Raw genomic sequence first — 12,713 nt, forward strand, 5'->3', positions numbered from 1 at the left:
AATGTGAGTTTATACCTAATATTATTTTGATCGAGTGTAGGCATGGGTGCTGAGTATCGTAAATTGCCAAGACAATAATTAAAGTCATGTAACAAAGGAAACTATTCAAATACAATTTCGACCAGACTCCAGACACTCATAAATCATAATACAACTGCCATTACTTAATTTGTTCTTGTTACTGAGGTGACGGTGTAAGTGCTTATGGAACGTTTGATTTCATTGATTCCAAAGTCCGACTTTCTAAATATTGGCCGCCACCGGTGTTCACATACAGTCAATGTGAAATTGTATGAAGTACCATCATATAAATTTCAGTACACTTGAATTTGAAACTTAAAAAAAACTGAAGTTTACGAGTTATTGAAATCATAATGAACTGTATAATGATTAATGAATCATCGCGTTTGATAAGTGAACAATTTAGGGAAATACCAAAATTAAAATAGTGTGAAATTATATTTTATATTTACTTACATTGGCTATTGCCGACATAAGAACAGAGGTAAGGTAGGCATAATGCAAGCAATTAATAGGTACTTCTAGCACGCCTAGCGGCATTCGGCACTCATGATATCGTCGTGTTGGGTAATCAAAACGAACGTGTCCAAAAATCAATTGCCCTATCAGAGGTCACAGGTTCAACTTTAATAACGTGGTGAATAACAACGTTAACAACAAACATATTTGTTTGGGACCGCTGGGATTTACTTGTTTTTAAAATATAATTGTTATAAATATAGAAAACGATAAGACAGCTTAAAGTTGATAGGTTAATGTAAAATGACTTATGTACGGTGACAGTTTGAAACATTTTAATATCAGCTAAACAAACACACTCAGTGTGAAAATATCCAGTTGAAAATTACCTGCAAAATATTTTTTTTTGATTTTTTTTTTACTTTTAACGTTAAGACATCATAAAACATTCAAGTTAGTATTTTATAGTAATCAAATTGTTATTTTGTTAATATAAAGTGGCTTCCGAACATAAAAATCTTATAATATTATTGTATTGTAGCTATCGTTATTATTATTATTATTGTAATTAAGTGATTGGACATTGATAATATTATAGATATACTAAATTGTAGTAAAGTAACAATTATTATTTTAAATCTAGACAGTACTTTGTAAATATAGTCTTAAAAATATACACATATTTTGAAATCGTATGTTACTATAGAAGATAAAACAACTGTAAAGCTGCTATTAGATATTATACTCGACACTAATACGGATTACGGTGTAAGTTGTAACAATGTTTTTAGCATTTTTCTTCATATTCCGTGAATTATGGTTGCCTCAATATCGTTAATCTGTCGATTTTAATTTAAAAATTAATGTTGTTTTCGCTAACAATCGTACTCGTGAGTCAACTTCAAAGGATTCAATATGTGATGCTTTAGATGCTATGTACACGACACACGTACCTATTAATACCTATATAGCTGAACTTGTTTAGGTAATTGTATATTATGTCTACAATCGTATTTCAAGGCTTTCTTGAGGTCAAAATAATTGTTAAAGCTGACAATATACTTTTATATAGATTCCAATTATCGTCAGATTGGGTAAAGATCGAAAATAGAGTACTTTTTACAATCATTATAAAAAAAAATCTCAGTGGCCATAAATTATAGTTTTAAGAAAAATTGTAAGACTGCCCAAGTGTCGAATTTATTTTCAGTCATTATTTTAAGAATGATTTTTTATTTATTTCATTATTCTTGTCTTATTAATATATTATTTTTGTATGAATTTTGAGTAAATGCTGTTTAATTAGCTGCAATAGTTTAAGTACTACAATTTTGTGACATCAAAATTGATAAGTACTCCGAAACCAGTGATGAGAATTAAGTTCTAGAGTGACATTATAAAATAATTTTACCTGTGAGTAATGTTTAAGTACTAATAATAATTAGTACTTAAACATTATTGATGAATGTATGAATTTATTTATTTGTTATCGTTAATTTATTTTTAGAGGTTTCTATGAAATATAAAGGTACGAAATGGGGTTGTAAAATAGTTTTTTTTTTTACTAAAGAACTGATTACATACAATATAAATTTAAGAATTATATTTTTAATTTTATACAATGTTAATGATTGCGATGAATTGTAATTAATGTATAAATAATGATGACTGGTCGCTGTCTCGTTTTTTGTACTGATAAATAAATTTATTTAAATAGTAGATATTATTTTTTTATTTCCCAACCTGTTTTATACCTCAAATTATTGATATTTACTTAAGTAGTACACGGACTTAAAAAAAGTACGGACGTAACCTTCTCTAATCACGAGTGAAGCCTAGTTATGGCCGCCCGTGTAGGACGTGTGCGTGATATGAGGGTTGCCATATAAATCATAAATTTCCCTACTTTTTAAATTTTGTAAACTCAGACAAGTTAAATGTATTTTTTATACTTAAACATATTTTTATGTTTTTTTCGCTTCAGAAATGTAAGCGGTTGTTAAAGATGTCATAATGAAAATATTATTTTTATGACACTATAGATAGAAAAAAAACACATGTTACGTACAGAGAAGTATATTATTTACATAACATAATGATTATGTACAAACATTTACAGTAATAAAATTATTACTAGCTATTTGACCGAGCTTTGCTCGGTATTCGATAAAACACGAATAAAATGACATTTTCTAAAAATAATTCCTAGCTAAACAGATTTATCGCCCCCGAAACCTATATACGAAAAGATATAAGATACTTAAGTCCCGTAACCCGTTTTATCAAACAATCAAGTAATGTTAAATAAATAATGGCTTGTTAAATCAGTTAACGGCCTGTTAGAGCTATCGAGAGTTCTACCATGCGCTAACGTCAAATCAAATCACCTAACATGGTGTTAAATTTATTCCTGGTCTAGAGGTCCATTCAATATTTTCATTCCTACTAGGTCTCAGTGACGTTCGGGTGACTACACCAATAGCACCTTCCCTCCCCTACTACTGAAGGAAATCTAAGACAACAATTTTATCTATGGACGCTTCGCACCACGTCAGTCTGACCCCGTGCTAAGTACCTGAAGGACTTGTGTTACGGGTACCAGACAACGGAAATATATTTAATACTGTTATACTATACATATATTTAAGATTTTTATTATATGATACACATATTTAATACACACCCGTGACCCAGGAACTTTGAAACTTTTTGTTCCGTCGGCAGGATTCGAACCCGCGACCCCCGGCTTGAGCTACCGACAGCCCACCCACTGAGCCACAGAGGTCGTCAAACAACAATTATATCCACTTTTGTAAATTAAGAAATTAATAGGGGTGTAGACTATTTTTAGGAAATATATTTATTTTACAGATGTACCATCAAGGAAGTTGATTCCTATGCAATTGACAGACCAACGTTATTTGGTCGAATACTTATGTCAATTCAATGTTAATTGTGATCTGTCGGCTGGGTTTGACCTAACGCAACCAAACTACTTATGTCCACGATTTGCATAGGAATCAACTTCTCTGATAGTACATAAGTATTTTGTTACACCTAAAAATATGTATAAAAAATAAATACACTCTTATTTCAATTAAAAAAAATCACTTATTAAATATAAAAAATATTATAAAGTTATTAAGTAAAATATGTCCATTTTCGGTAATTCTTTAATACAAACTCTCAAAAAAACAATAATTTGTATTAGATTTCGTTTACTGTCTACACCCCTATTATTGTATTCCTGCCTAATTACTGGTCAATAGTATGCTAAATACTTACATGACACTAATAAAAGACAATAAAATTAATTATTTGATTATTTAAAAATAATTTAAAATTTTCCCCGGTTTGGGGAAAATTTCCCCACTTTGTTATGGACATTACTGACCTGTTGAAGTTGAATTAATATTTACATTATTTTATCAAAATACTTTAAAAATATGTTATCTTACCTATGAAATATTATTCCTTGATGTTTTTTGTGTAAGGTAGTATTGTTCTTGCACCATTTTACAACACAAGATGGCATATTTATTTTTATTTATGAATGACAAAGACGTGTCACCGCGATGCAGTCTAATTGCGTAATGGCGGTACGATCGGCTTATTACAGTGCGAGTGTTTGTGCAAGATGTGTACATATGATCGCCTGGGCTTATTAAGGGTGCTTCACTCATTTCTTAATGGCGATCCGTCCGTATTTTTTTTACGTCCGTGAAGTAGTACTACTAAGTAGAGACCTAACATCATTTTTTAAGCAATGATACTTGTCCCTGATTATGATATCGTCATAGTCCCCCTTTTTTGGCCACTAGGTGCCACTAGTCATTACCGTATTATTCGGCGGTTGAGGAAATTCGGTCTTTGGTTTTGTCATCTTAAAATAATTAATCAATGTAACGTTTTGCTCAGTTTCTATGAATAGGCTAGTCAGGTCGGCAACTTTTTGAGTCGGAACTCGAAAGAGCCCTGCCAATTATTTTACAAAATATACATAAGTAAAAAATATTTTTAATCAGTACGCATATTTTGTTTTTCTCAATTCTCAGTACCATAGAGTAATAAATAGGTCTCTGTCAGTACCAAAGAATGATAGGATGATAAATTACACCTAAAATCTTATGTTTCTTATTTAACAGAAATAAAAAACCTACCTCTATCGACCTCAAAGTCTAATGAATTAATCTATAAGTGGTGTTTGTAGGAAACATCAAGCAACGGTCAAGACTCTAGCGCTCAGGTTAAAACCGACACTGCCCGAAGAAAATAAGATAAATTAATTGAGCTTTTATAGTTTATCAGAGGTTAGGTAGCCTTTCAGAACTGGAGTCTAGACACCTCCGAAACTTCATAGTTGCTGGTCGTTAATCTTACCTCTATGCTCTATAATAGCAGGGGTCGTTTTAAGAAATAAAATGACCTTCGCGGTCCACACATTAAAAAAAATAATAATTATTAAACAAATGTAGAGCGCGACAAATTTCCGTAATTAAATGAACGTGGGCGGGCCGCGGGGGCGCTGCTGGTAAAGTAGAACTGTCAAAAATTACGTTTTTGTATGATGGCAGCGTTAGCTCCTTTTTTACCGACTTCAAAAAAGGAGGACGTTATACGTTCGGCTGTATGTATCTTTTTTTTTTTTCGCCATGTTCATCTAAATTCTAAAGCCTTATTTGTAGCACGTATTTATTTGTATCAAAGAGAAAAGTGACAATATTTGTTGCTACATGTTTATCAGTATGTCGAGAGTCGAGACTGAAATTAATTTTTAAAGAAGTTCGTCTTCGAACATGCTTGGTCCGCACACGATGGGTCGGCGCGGCGGTCCGGGGCGGTCCGGACTCCGGATGCGGTCCGCGGTCCGCCATCGGGTGACCCCTGCTCTATGTATAGAGTCATTATACAGAAAAATTTTTTTTTTCTTTGTTCATCGATTCAGGAGCAATTTTATTAATTTTTATGTAGCTCGACATGCAATGAGCTGCAGCCTGCAGGGTGCTGACTTACGTAGTAACTAATATCAGATCTGTGGTGCTGAGTGATGACCCATGCCTGCATGCCGGACAGTCATAATCTCATTGCATGCCGACGTTTTAAACGGCCATGGCCAAGGCGAAGGATAGTCTACTGAACATCGGAGCGGCGCATGGCGCTGGGCGCATCATGATAGTGTACATATAATATTTTGTGGTGTTTTGTAGGATAACTTTCGGAAGCTTTTTCTCAACATTTTAGTACTGAATACTGAGTGATTATAAAAATAAATACGTGTATTTTTATTTTTAACAAGGATCAATATAATATTATACTTACGGCCGGAAGGTTTAATGGCACTCTGTATACATTAAATGTTATTATAATTGTCTTCCGACGGTCGGGAAATACGACCGTTGTACAACCTGATGTAGCCTAGTAAACGAATGCCCAAAATGGGGGTGTGCTTGGAAAAGTCGAAAGCAGAAATTTTAACTTTGGTACTTTGTCAAGAGTAGTTAGGAGATAAACATACTAAGACTATTTCAGAATGTCCTACATGATGCCTACCACCGGTTCGGGAACTAACCCAGCCAGAAGAACCGGCGTAAGAAGCTCGCACAGGGCCCACTTTTTTACCAAAAAAAGTGAGAAAAAAAATTATCTTTTAAAATAAAGTTTACAATTTTGTAACTAAATATTATATACAATATCCACATACATAATTGTAAGTCCTATAATAATAAAGAACTAGCCTTGCAAGAAGCCATCCTACTCCCAAGGTGTGCCATCGTTTATGAAAGTCTCATTAAAGTCTCAGTATAGGGTCTTTGGGTACGAAACCCTAAAAAACACACTTTTGAAAATCGGCCAATTTTAGAAGCTCATAGCGAGGTAATGATTGGAGATATGTACAAAGTGTTAAGGACAAAGTTGTAGAGAATTTAATTAGCTTTTATTATGTAGTACAAGAGAATTTCGTACGAAGCACCGTTTATGATGAGTAAGCAAAAAACCAAAAAACGGGACCTTCTTTGCCCTCCCCTCCATCGGGCTCACCTCGGAGGGGTCAGGACTTTTTGTATGTTTATCTTCTAACTAGTCTAAACAAGGTACCAAAGTTTCGACTTTTCCAAGCAGAATCATTCGTTTACTAGGGTAGTGGGCGGTGACCGAAAATACGACCGGTGGACAATAACGAAAATTTCTATGCGCATTATCACTTTAAATATACTAAATACAAATCTTCAATCTGTCTCTAACTTTGCTACGTTAACTGCGAGACTGATTTCTTGTACTTACCTAGCAAAATTAAACGAGGTTTTAATAGCCCGGTGAAAGCCGTTCATAGAAATATTAACCCAGGATTAACAATGAAATTTCGCGTGTATAAAGTCCATTAGTGGACATATTTGAAACTACCTTCGCCCGGGAATAGGACAGAAACTTGATGCCTTTTAAAAAAAAAGAGATACCAGGTTTACCAGACCTGTTCAAGCACTACAAAGATTTATTAATAGGGATGGGACAGTAAATCATATTATCAACAAATTTTTAAAAACTAGATGACGCACGCAACTCCGTTGGCCAAAAGGGCGGCCAAAGACGAAGGGCTTGTAAAAGAAAAAAACTGTTTCAAAAATATCCGAAGTTAATTTATTTTGTACAACTTTTAAAATGTGAAATATGTATTTTTATAAATATAAAATAATTATTATAATAATCTTTGGCTATACATATTCTGATTTATATATTTAAACTCTTTCAACATACGTATTTATAACATTTATATAATTTCTCTCTTAATCTTTGTTTGTGCTTTCTGTGTCTTTGTTTCTCACTTCAGTACCGTCATCTATCTTCTGTAAGTCTATATCGATGTCTTCAACATCTTTATTCGTCATGTTTGTGTCTATGGATTTCAAATGATTTTCTGTATTCTTCATGTCTTCATCTCTATTTGATGCAAATTTAGCTGCATCTGTCTTTTCTCCTTGATTTTCTTTTTCTTTATTTTTACTTGTATCTCCATCTATAAATGTCTCTTCAATACTTTTTTCAGCTCGTTCAAGGTCTTTTTCAGTTTTATCATTATCTTCTATTAAATCTTCAACATCATCTAAGCTGGCTTGTCCAGGCTTCAATTCGCTTTCAATTTTGGTTTCTTCATTTTTGTCTTTTGGACTTTTTACTTTGCCTCCATTCTCTTCTAAGCTCTCGTCGATTATTTCTAATCGAGATCTAGAGAAAAACCGATGCAAGGATTCTAATTTACCTAAGGCCCGCTCGCTTCTTTCCGAATTAGAACTAAGTGTGGTGTCTTCAGTCATACACGATGAATCGATCCGTTTTGAAAGTTCTGATATGGAATCTGATATTTCTGTTGTCGATGTGGATTTGTCGACTTTTAAGACCTTTGGTTTCATCATGGCACTGGGCGGTAAATCGGGTATGTTTCTTAAATCTACAAGGCTTATGGATTTTTGGCTTGGACTTAAATCAAATTCTCTACTATATTCTTCAGTTGATGGTCCAGAACTGTCATCGTCGTCGTCTTGATATGATTGTATTCTTTCTTCAATGTATTTTAGTAGCTCTTCTGCACAGTGTCTAGCTTGCGTCACTCTATCTTCTTGAGTGATGACTTTTTCGAAACACCTAGAAGAGGTTTCATCTTCTTCTATGATATCGGATAATTCAATACTATAAGGTAAGTACTGGGCGAACGACAACTGTGGAGGTTTCGTGTACATATTGAAATTCTCTATATCCTCTTGGTCGGTCATTGTATCATTAAATATCATTTTCAATTCACACACACGCGCTACAGCCTCTTCAAAAATTTCTTCTAAATCCGATTTAACATGACTCAAGTCTACCATAGTTTCAGATATTCTTCGGCTCGATTTGCTCTCCTCTCTTTCTATTACCGTATCTTGGGTATGAGTCAGCGTCGAGTCTGATTTTGTTTTACTAAAATCACTATATGTCTCCAATTTACTGATTGTCATATCAGATTTAGACTTTTCTGAAAGTGATGGCGTAACGGACAAAGATTTAGGCGTGAGCTTTTCTTTACTTTCGTACCCATCCATGTATTTGAGGAGCATTTCCACCAATGTTTCGTTACCATCATCGTCGGGAGTTTCGTCAATGTAGGACAAGTTCCTTACATTAACATTAGATTCGGAAAGGCTCATACCTTTTGTATGAATTTCAATAATAGGTTTGTCCCATTTTTTATCTGCGTCTGTACCGAAAAGAAATTCCATGAGCGTAATTTTATTTTCATCTTTGTCCTCTTTCTCGACGCAGCCCGTCGTCGCTAGAAATTCAATCAAGGTCTCCATTTTGTGTTCCAAATCGGTATTCATTGTGTTCATTTTCACGGGCATGTATTTGTCTTCGGGGCTAGGTTCACTTCTGAAACAGCTTCCTATGCTGTTTTTTCTTTCCTCCTTCTGACTTTTTACAATTGTAAAAAAAAAGTCGATAAGGTTCGCTATTCTCCTTTCGGTTCCATCGTCATCCTCGGAGCTCAGATCCGATTCCTCTTTGACGAGGGGGCACCTCTTTTCTTCTAGTTTTTTCGTAAATACAGTTTCTTGGACGACTTGGAGTAGATCTTTTGCGAGCCTCGATGGGGATTTTGTGTCGATGGGTTCGTAGGTGGCGGGTGCTGATCGTCTTCTGTCTCTGTCGATTCGGAAAAAGTCCCAGAGGGAGCCGAGTTCGGAGGAGAGGGAGGCTCGATGGTTCGCTAAGCTTGTACCGAGCCTGCGAAACACCTGAAAATTATGTTGGAAAATCAGTTTACTATTTCAATAAAATAAAATATGATAATTAAAAAACTATCATGAAGAAAATGTTCACACCTGCCACACTCAGGATCGCCATGCCCTCAGTTTTCTCAACGACAATCTCTTGAAGCGCGCTACTTGTGCTGCGAGGGCCTCTGCGGTAAGTGAGCCGCCGGTTTCGCCTTCTGAGTGTACCTGGACAACAATTCAATATTCGAAATTTGAAAACAGGACTGTCCATTTCGCCAGCATATGGTTTCAAAAATCTTTTGTTACTTTTAAAGTTAACTGTCATTCATTACCTCTCTGGCCGCTGATCTTTTGGGTGTGTAGGATCTGATGTCTTTGTCAGAGTGTCCTTTTGCTCTCCCTATTCCTCTGCCCAGAGGCGTACTTGAGACTCGTCTGAAAAGAAATTGTTTTAGTTAATTTCTGTTTAAGCGCAGGGACCTTTTCTTTTGCCGATATAAAAGTTACTGTTATACGCACGCAGCAGTTTAGAATATGGAACACAATGAATTGTTTGTTGATAATTTGGGGAATCTTCACGCGAAGATACGATATCTTACCTACAATGCGTGGGGTCGCTGTAAGCTGTCTGTACGGGAGTCTTCACTTCCATAGCCTCGCTGGAGATGTAACCACCTAGCGGTAGTCCAGTGCTTGCTGCAATACATTTTAAGATGTTAACGACGAGTAAAATACTTCACTAAAACTTCACAATAAATTTTAATGCTCCCTACAATTAAACTTATCTTTGATTATCTACTGTCAGAGAAGTTGATTCATAGGCAGATGGCGGACCTACGTAGTTTAGTCAAGTTATGTCAATCCCAGCCGACAGATGACGACTAACATTGAATTGAGATATATCCAACCAAAAGGTCCAACACCTGCCTATGAATCAATTTTTTCGATGGTAGGTACATACATTCTTCATTCTACGCAATGAAACACGTCAAAATCGAATGTATTTCTTTATGAGTTGATCAGGTTGAGATGGCTAAGTTGATCAGGCTGCTAATATTGATAAAGTTTTACAATTTTAATTTTCCATAGCTTTCTTCCATCGGGAAGTTTTAAAGGTAATTTTGCTGGAGGACACAGTGCATTTTGATTAGCACTTTCAAATGTATTTTGTTCCGACACTACGAGTAAATATGGACAACTAGATATGACTTCAGTGTTTTTATCCTGACCGACCTGTCAATCTGCTTGGTCGACAATCACCCTCAGGGCCACTACAAAATCCTATTCAAAATTCAACATCAAGTATCTCTTTAAGGTAGCGGACCTCTCATATCTCTCTCGCATCTAAGAGCGCTTACAGATAAACGGCACTTGTCGACGGCACGCGTCGACGACTGCCGTCGACAATTTGTGCCGTTCGTCTGTAAGAAGCCTAATCCAAAACCCAAATTAAAATAATACTTACCAGTAATAGCTCCTCTGGTCATGCTGAGTCCGCGCTGTATGCGCGCTATGCACGCGCGGTGCCGCGGCAGGGGCGCGATGCTCCCCTTCTCTTGCAGCACAAACCTGCCCAGGGTCTTCCAATTGGCCTGGATGATTTGTTCCAAATAAGTATGATAATAATATTATTTAAATGTATAAAAATGACGGATGGTAAAATTACAATTAACCAGGAATTGACGATTTGCAAAGTACTATCAGATAAGTTGATTTATAGGAAGATGGCGGATCTACGTAGATTGGTCGCGTTATGTCAAACGCAGCCTACAGGCTACAGATGATAATTACTAATATTAAATTGACACGGCCTGACCAAATGACGTAGGTCCTTTAACTGCCTATGAATAAATTTTTTCGATGGTACCACAGCCCATCGGTAAGGACAGTAAGACATCTATGTGAAACATGTTGAAAGTGACACTCACGAGTCACGCACAACTCGCGTATATTCGCCCATGCCCCATCTGTTTGAAGTCGAGGTACTCCTCAGTTCTGTCTACTCTGCCTATGCCTCAGTAAGAACGTAACTTTTCGTTGTAAAGAAACCACATAGGTAAAAGTTATTTTATTGCTTTACAACATCAAGCTATTTTATAACAAACGGCCCAACACTGCAATACCTAGTGGTGTTTTATTTACCTGTGCGGTATAGACCACTTCATCATCAGCGAGCGCTCGCTGCTGCGGCGCGCCTCCCGCCCGGCCGCCCCACTCTAACTCCTCCACCAGACAGAACCTGACAGAACGTGACATATAAGTGTAACTTTATTTTATAAAGGGTGTTATAAGTTTTACTCAGGGGGTCATTCTGAACAACTTTTGTTCTACGACTTTTGGAAATACGCAAAAAAAAGGTTGATTTTCCATAGCAAAAAAGTCACGTGACCAACAAAGTTTCTATAGAGATTAGAATCAGTACTTATATTTTTTCGCGAATTTCCAAAAATTTTTCAGAAAGACCCCCTATCGGCATACTATACCACTTTTGAAACAACCTTTATATTCTTGTTCAGAAAAAATAGGTTAAAAAGGAAAACAGAACACCTTACCTTTTGGGATCATCGTGACACCTCGCTTTGGTCAGGGCCTGGTAGATAACATACGCAGCTGTAGCATTGAGTGGTACCTAAAAAGGAAATTAATGATAATAAATTGAAAAAAAAATTGAAATAAATTTGCCGGCCATGTAAGATATAGGAAGCCACGGAATTGTATAAAGTAATCATTTTAGAAGATGTTGAGAGAAAATATCAATCTATTGGTTCTAGCCTCTAGGCCGCCTGCTTAAAGGGGTGACAGACGTGCGAGTAAGTACGCGGACTTATGGCTCAACAATCTTAATCGCCTGTGTGTCAGCAAAGAGCCGCGAGCCGCGAGCCGCGAGCCTGGGGGCATGGTTATCCAGTGTGAGCGATTCTCGTGTGTCACCGACGCGAGCCGATTAAGTTCGCGAACTTAAAACCCGCGTACTAACTGTTTGTACGTCTATCAGCCATCAGGCACTTTAGATTATGTTGTTCTGAGTTGAAATTTCATTCTCTTTCACAAATACACAAAACGAGAGAAATGACATCATACATTAAGGATTAACTTAATCTATATTGGCTCAATGTTTCTTATCAGAACGCGTTAAAATTCTGATAGGTACAAGTGAGCCTTCGAAGCAGATTTTTGAAGCTTCAAAATCGCCTTACCTTGAGTATAGCGTAAGGTATCTCATGGCAGACGTTGTGGACGCAGACTAGAAAGCTGTCTGGCGGCTTGCGCGGTTCCTCGTGAGCGCTGGAGTCGTCGTCTGACTGCACCGATTGGTCTTTCGTCCGGTCCGTTGAGGCGGATCTGTCCAAGAAAAAGTGTAGAGATGACTATTGGGAGAATATTATAGGTAAGTAGAATCTGGAATACTTCGGATTGATGAGAATTGAGAATTGAAAGAAGATTGTGGGTATATTTCAAATAAATGGGATCTGAAAGATCAAG

General features: G+C 36.2%; 2 protein-coding genes across 2 annotated transcripts in view; both read right to left on the bottom strand.

Annotated features, from left to right (window-relative positions):
• Positions 1 to 7,193: 7,193 nt before the first annotated feature.
• LOC121740541 lies at positions 7,194 to 9,318 on the bottom strand. The gene is made up of 2 exons (XM_042133280.1): positions 9,313 to 9,318; positions 7,194 to 9,248 (listed from the first exon to the last, which is right to left on the bottom strand). Exons 1-2 carry the CDS (start codon positions 9,316 to 9,318, stop codon positions 7,263 to 7,265), a joined length of 1,992 nt encoding a protein of 663 aa, XP_041989214.1. The 3' UTR covers positions 7,194 to 7,262.
• The window catches only part of LOC121725786 (1-phosphatidylinositol 4,5-bisphosphate phosphodiesterase epsilon-1-like), a 110,709-nt gene continuing 107,111 nt past the window's right edge, over positions 9,116 to 12,713 (bottom strand). Inside the window, exons 34-41 of the mRNA XM_042112904.1 lie at positions 12,428 to 12,572; positions 11,783 to 11,859; positions 11,373 to 11,469; positions 10,696 to 10,822; positions 9,830 to 9,926; positions 9,563 to 9,665; positions 9,336 to 9,455; positions 9,116 to 9,248 (exon numbers count right to left, since the gene is read on the bottom strand). Of these exons, the coding sequence (XP_041968838.1) occupies positions 9,345 to 9,455; positions 9,563 to 9,665; positions 9,830 to 9,926; positions 10,696 to 10,822; positions 11,373 to 11,469; positions 11,783 to 11,859; positions 12,428 to 12,572 (757 nt within the window). The 3' untranslated portion in view covers positions 9,116 to 9,248; positions 9,336 to 9,344. The remainder of the gene's footprint in view (positions 9,249 to 9,335; positions 9,456 to 9,562; positions 9,666 to 9,829; positions 9,927 to 10,695; positions 10,823 to 11,372; positions 11,470 to 11,782; positions 11,860 to 12,427; positions 12,573 to 12,713) is intronic.

The sequence above is a fragment of the Aricia agestis genome, chromosome 3 (assembly GCF_905147365.1).
Source record: "Aricia agestis chromosome 3, ilAriAges1.1, whole genome shotgun sequence".
Classification (NCBI taxonomy): domain Eukaryota; kingdom Metazoa; phylum Arthropoda; class Insecta; order Lepidoptera; family Lycaenidae; genus Aricia; species Aricia agestis.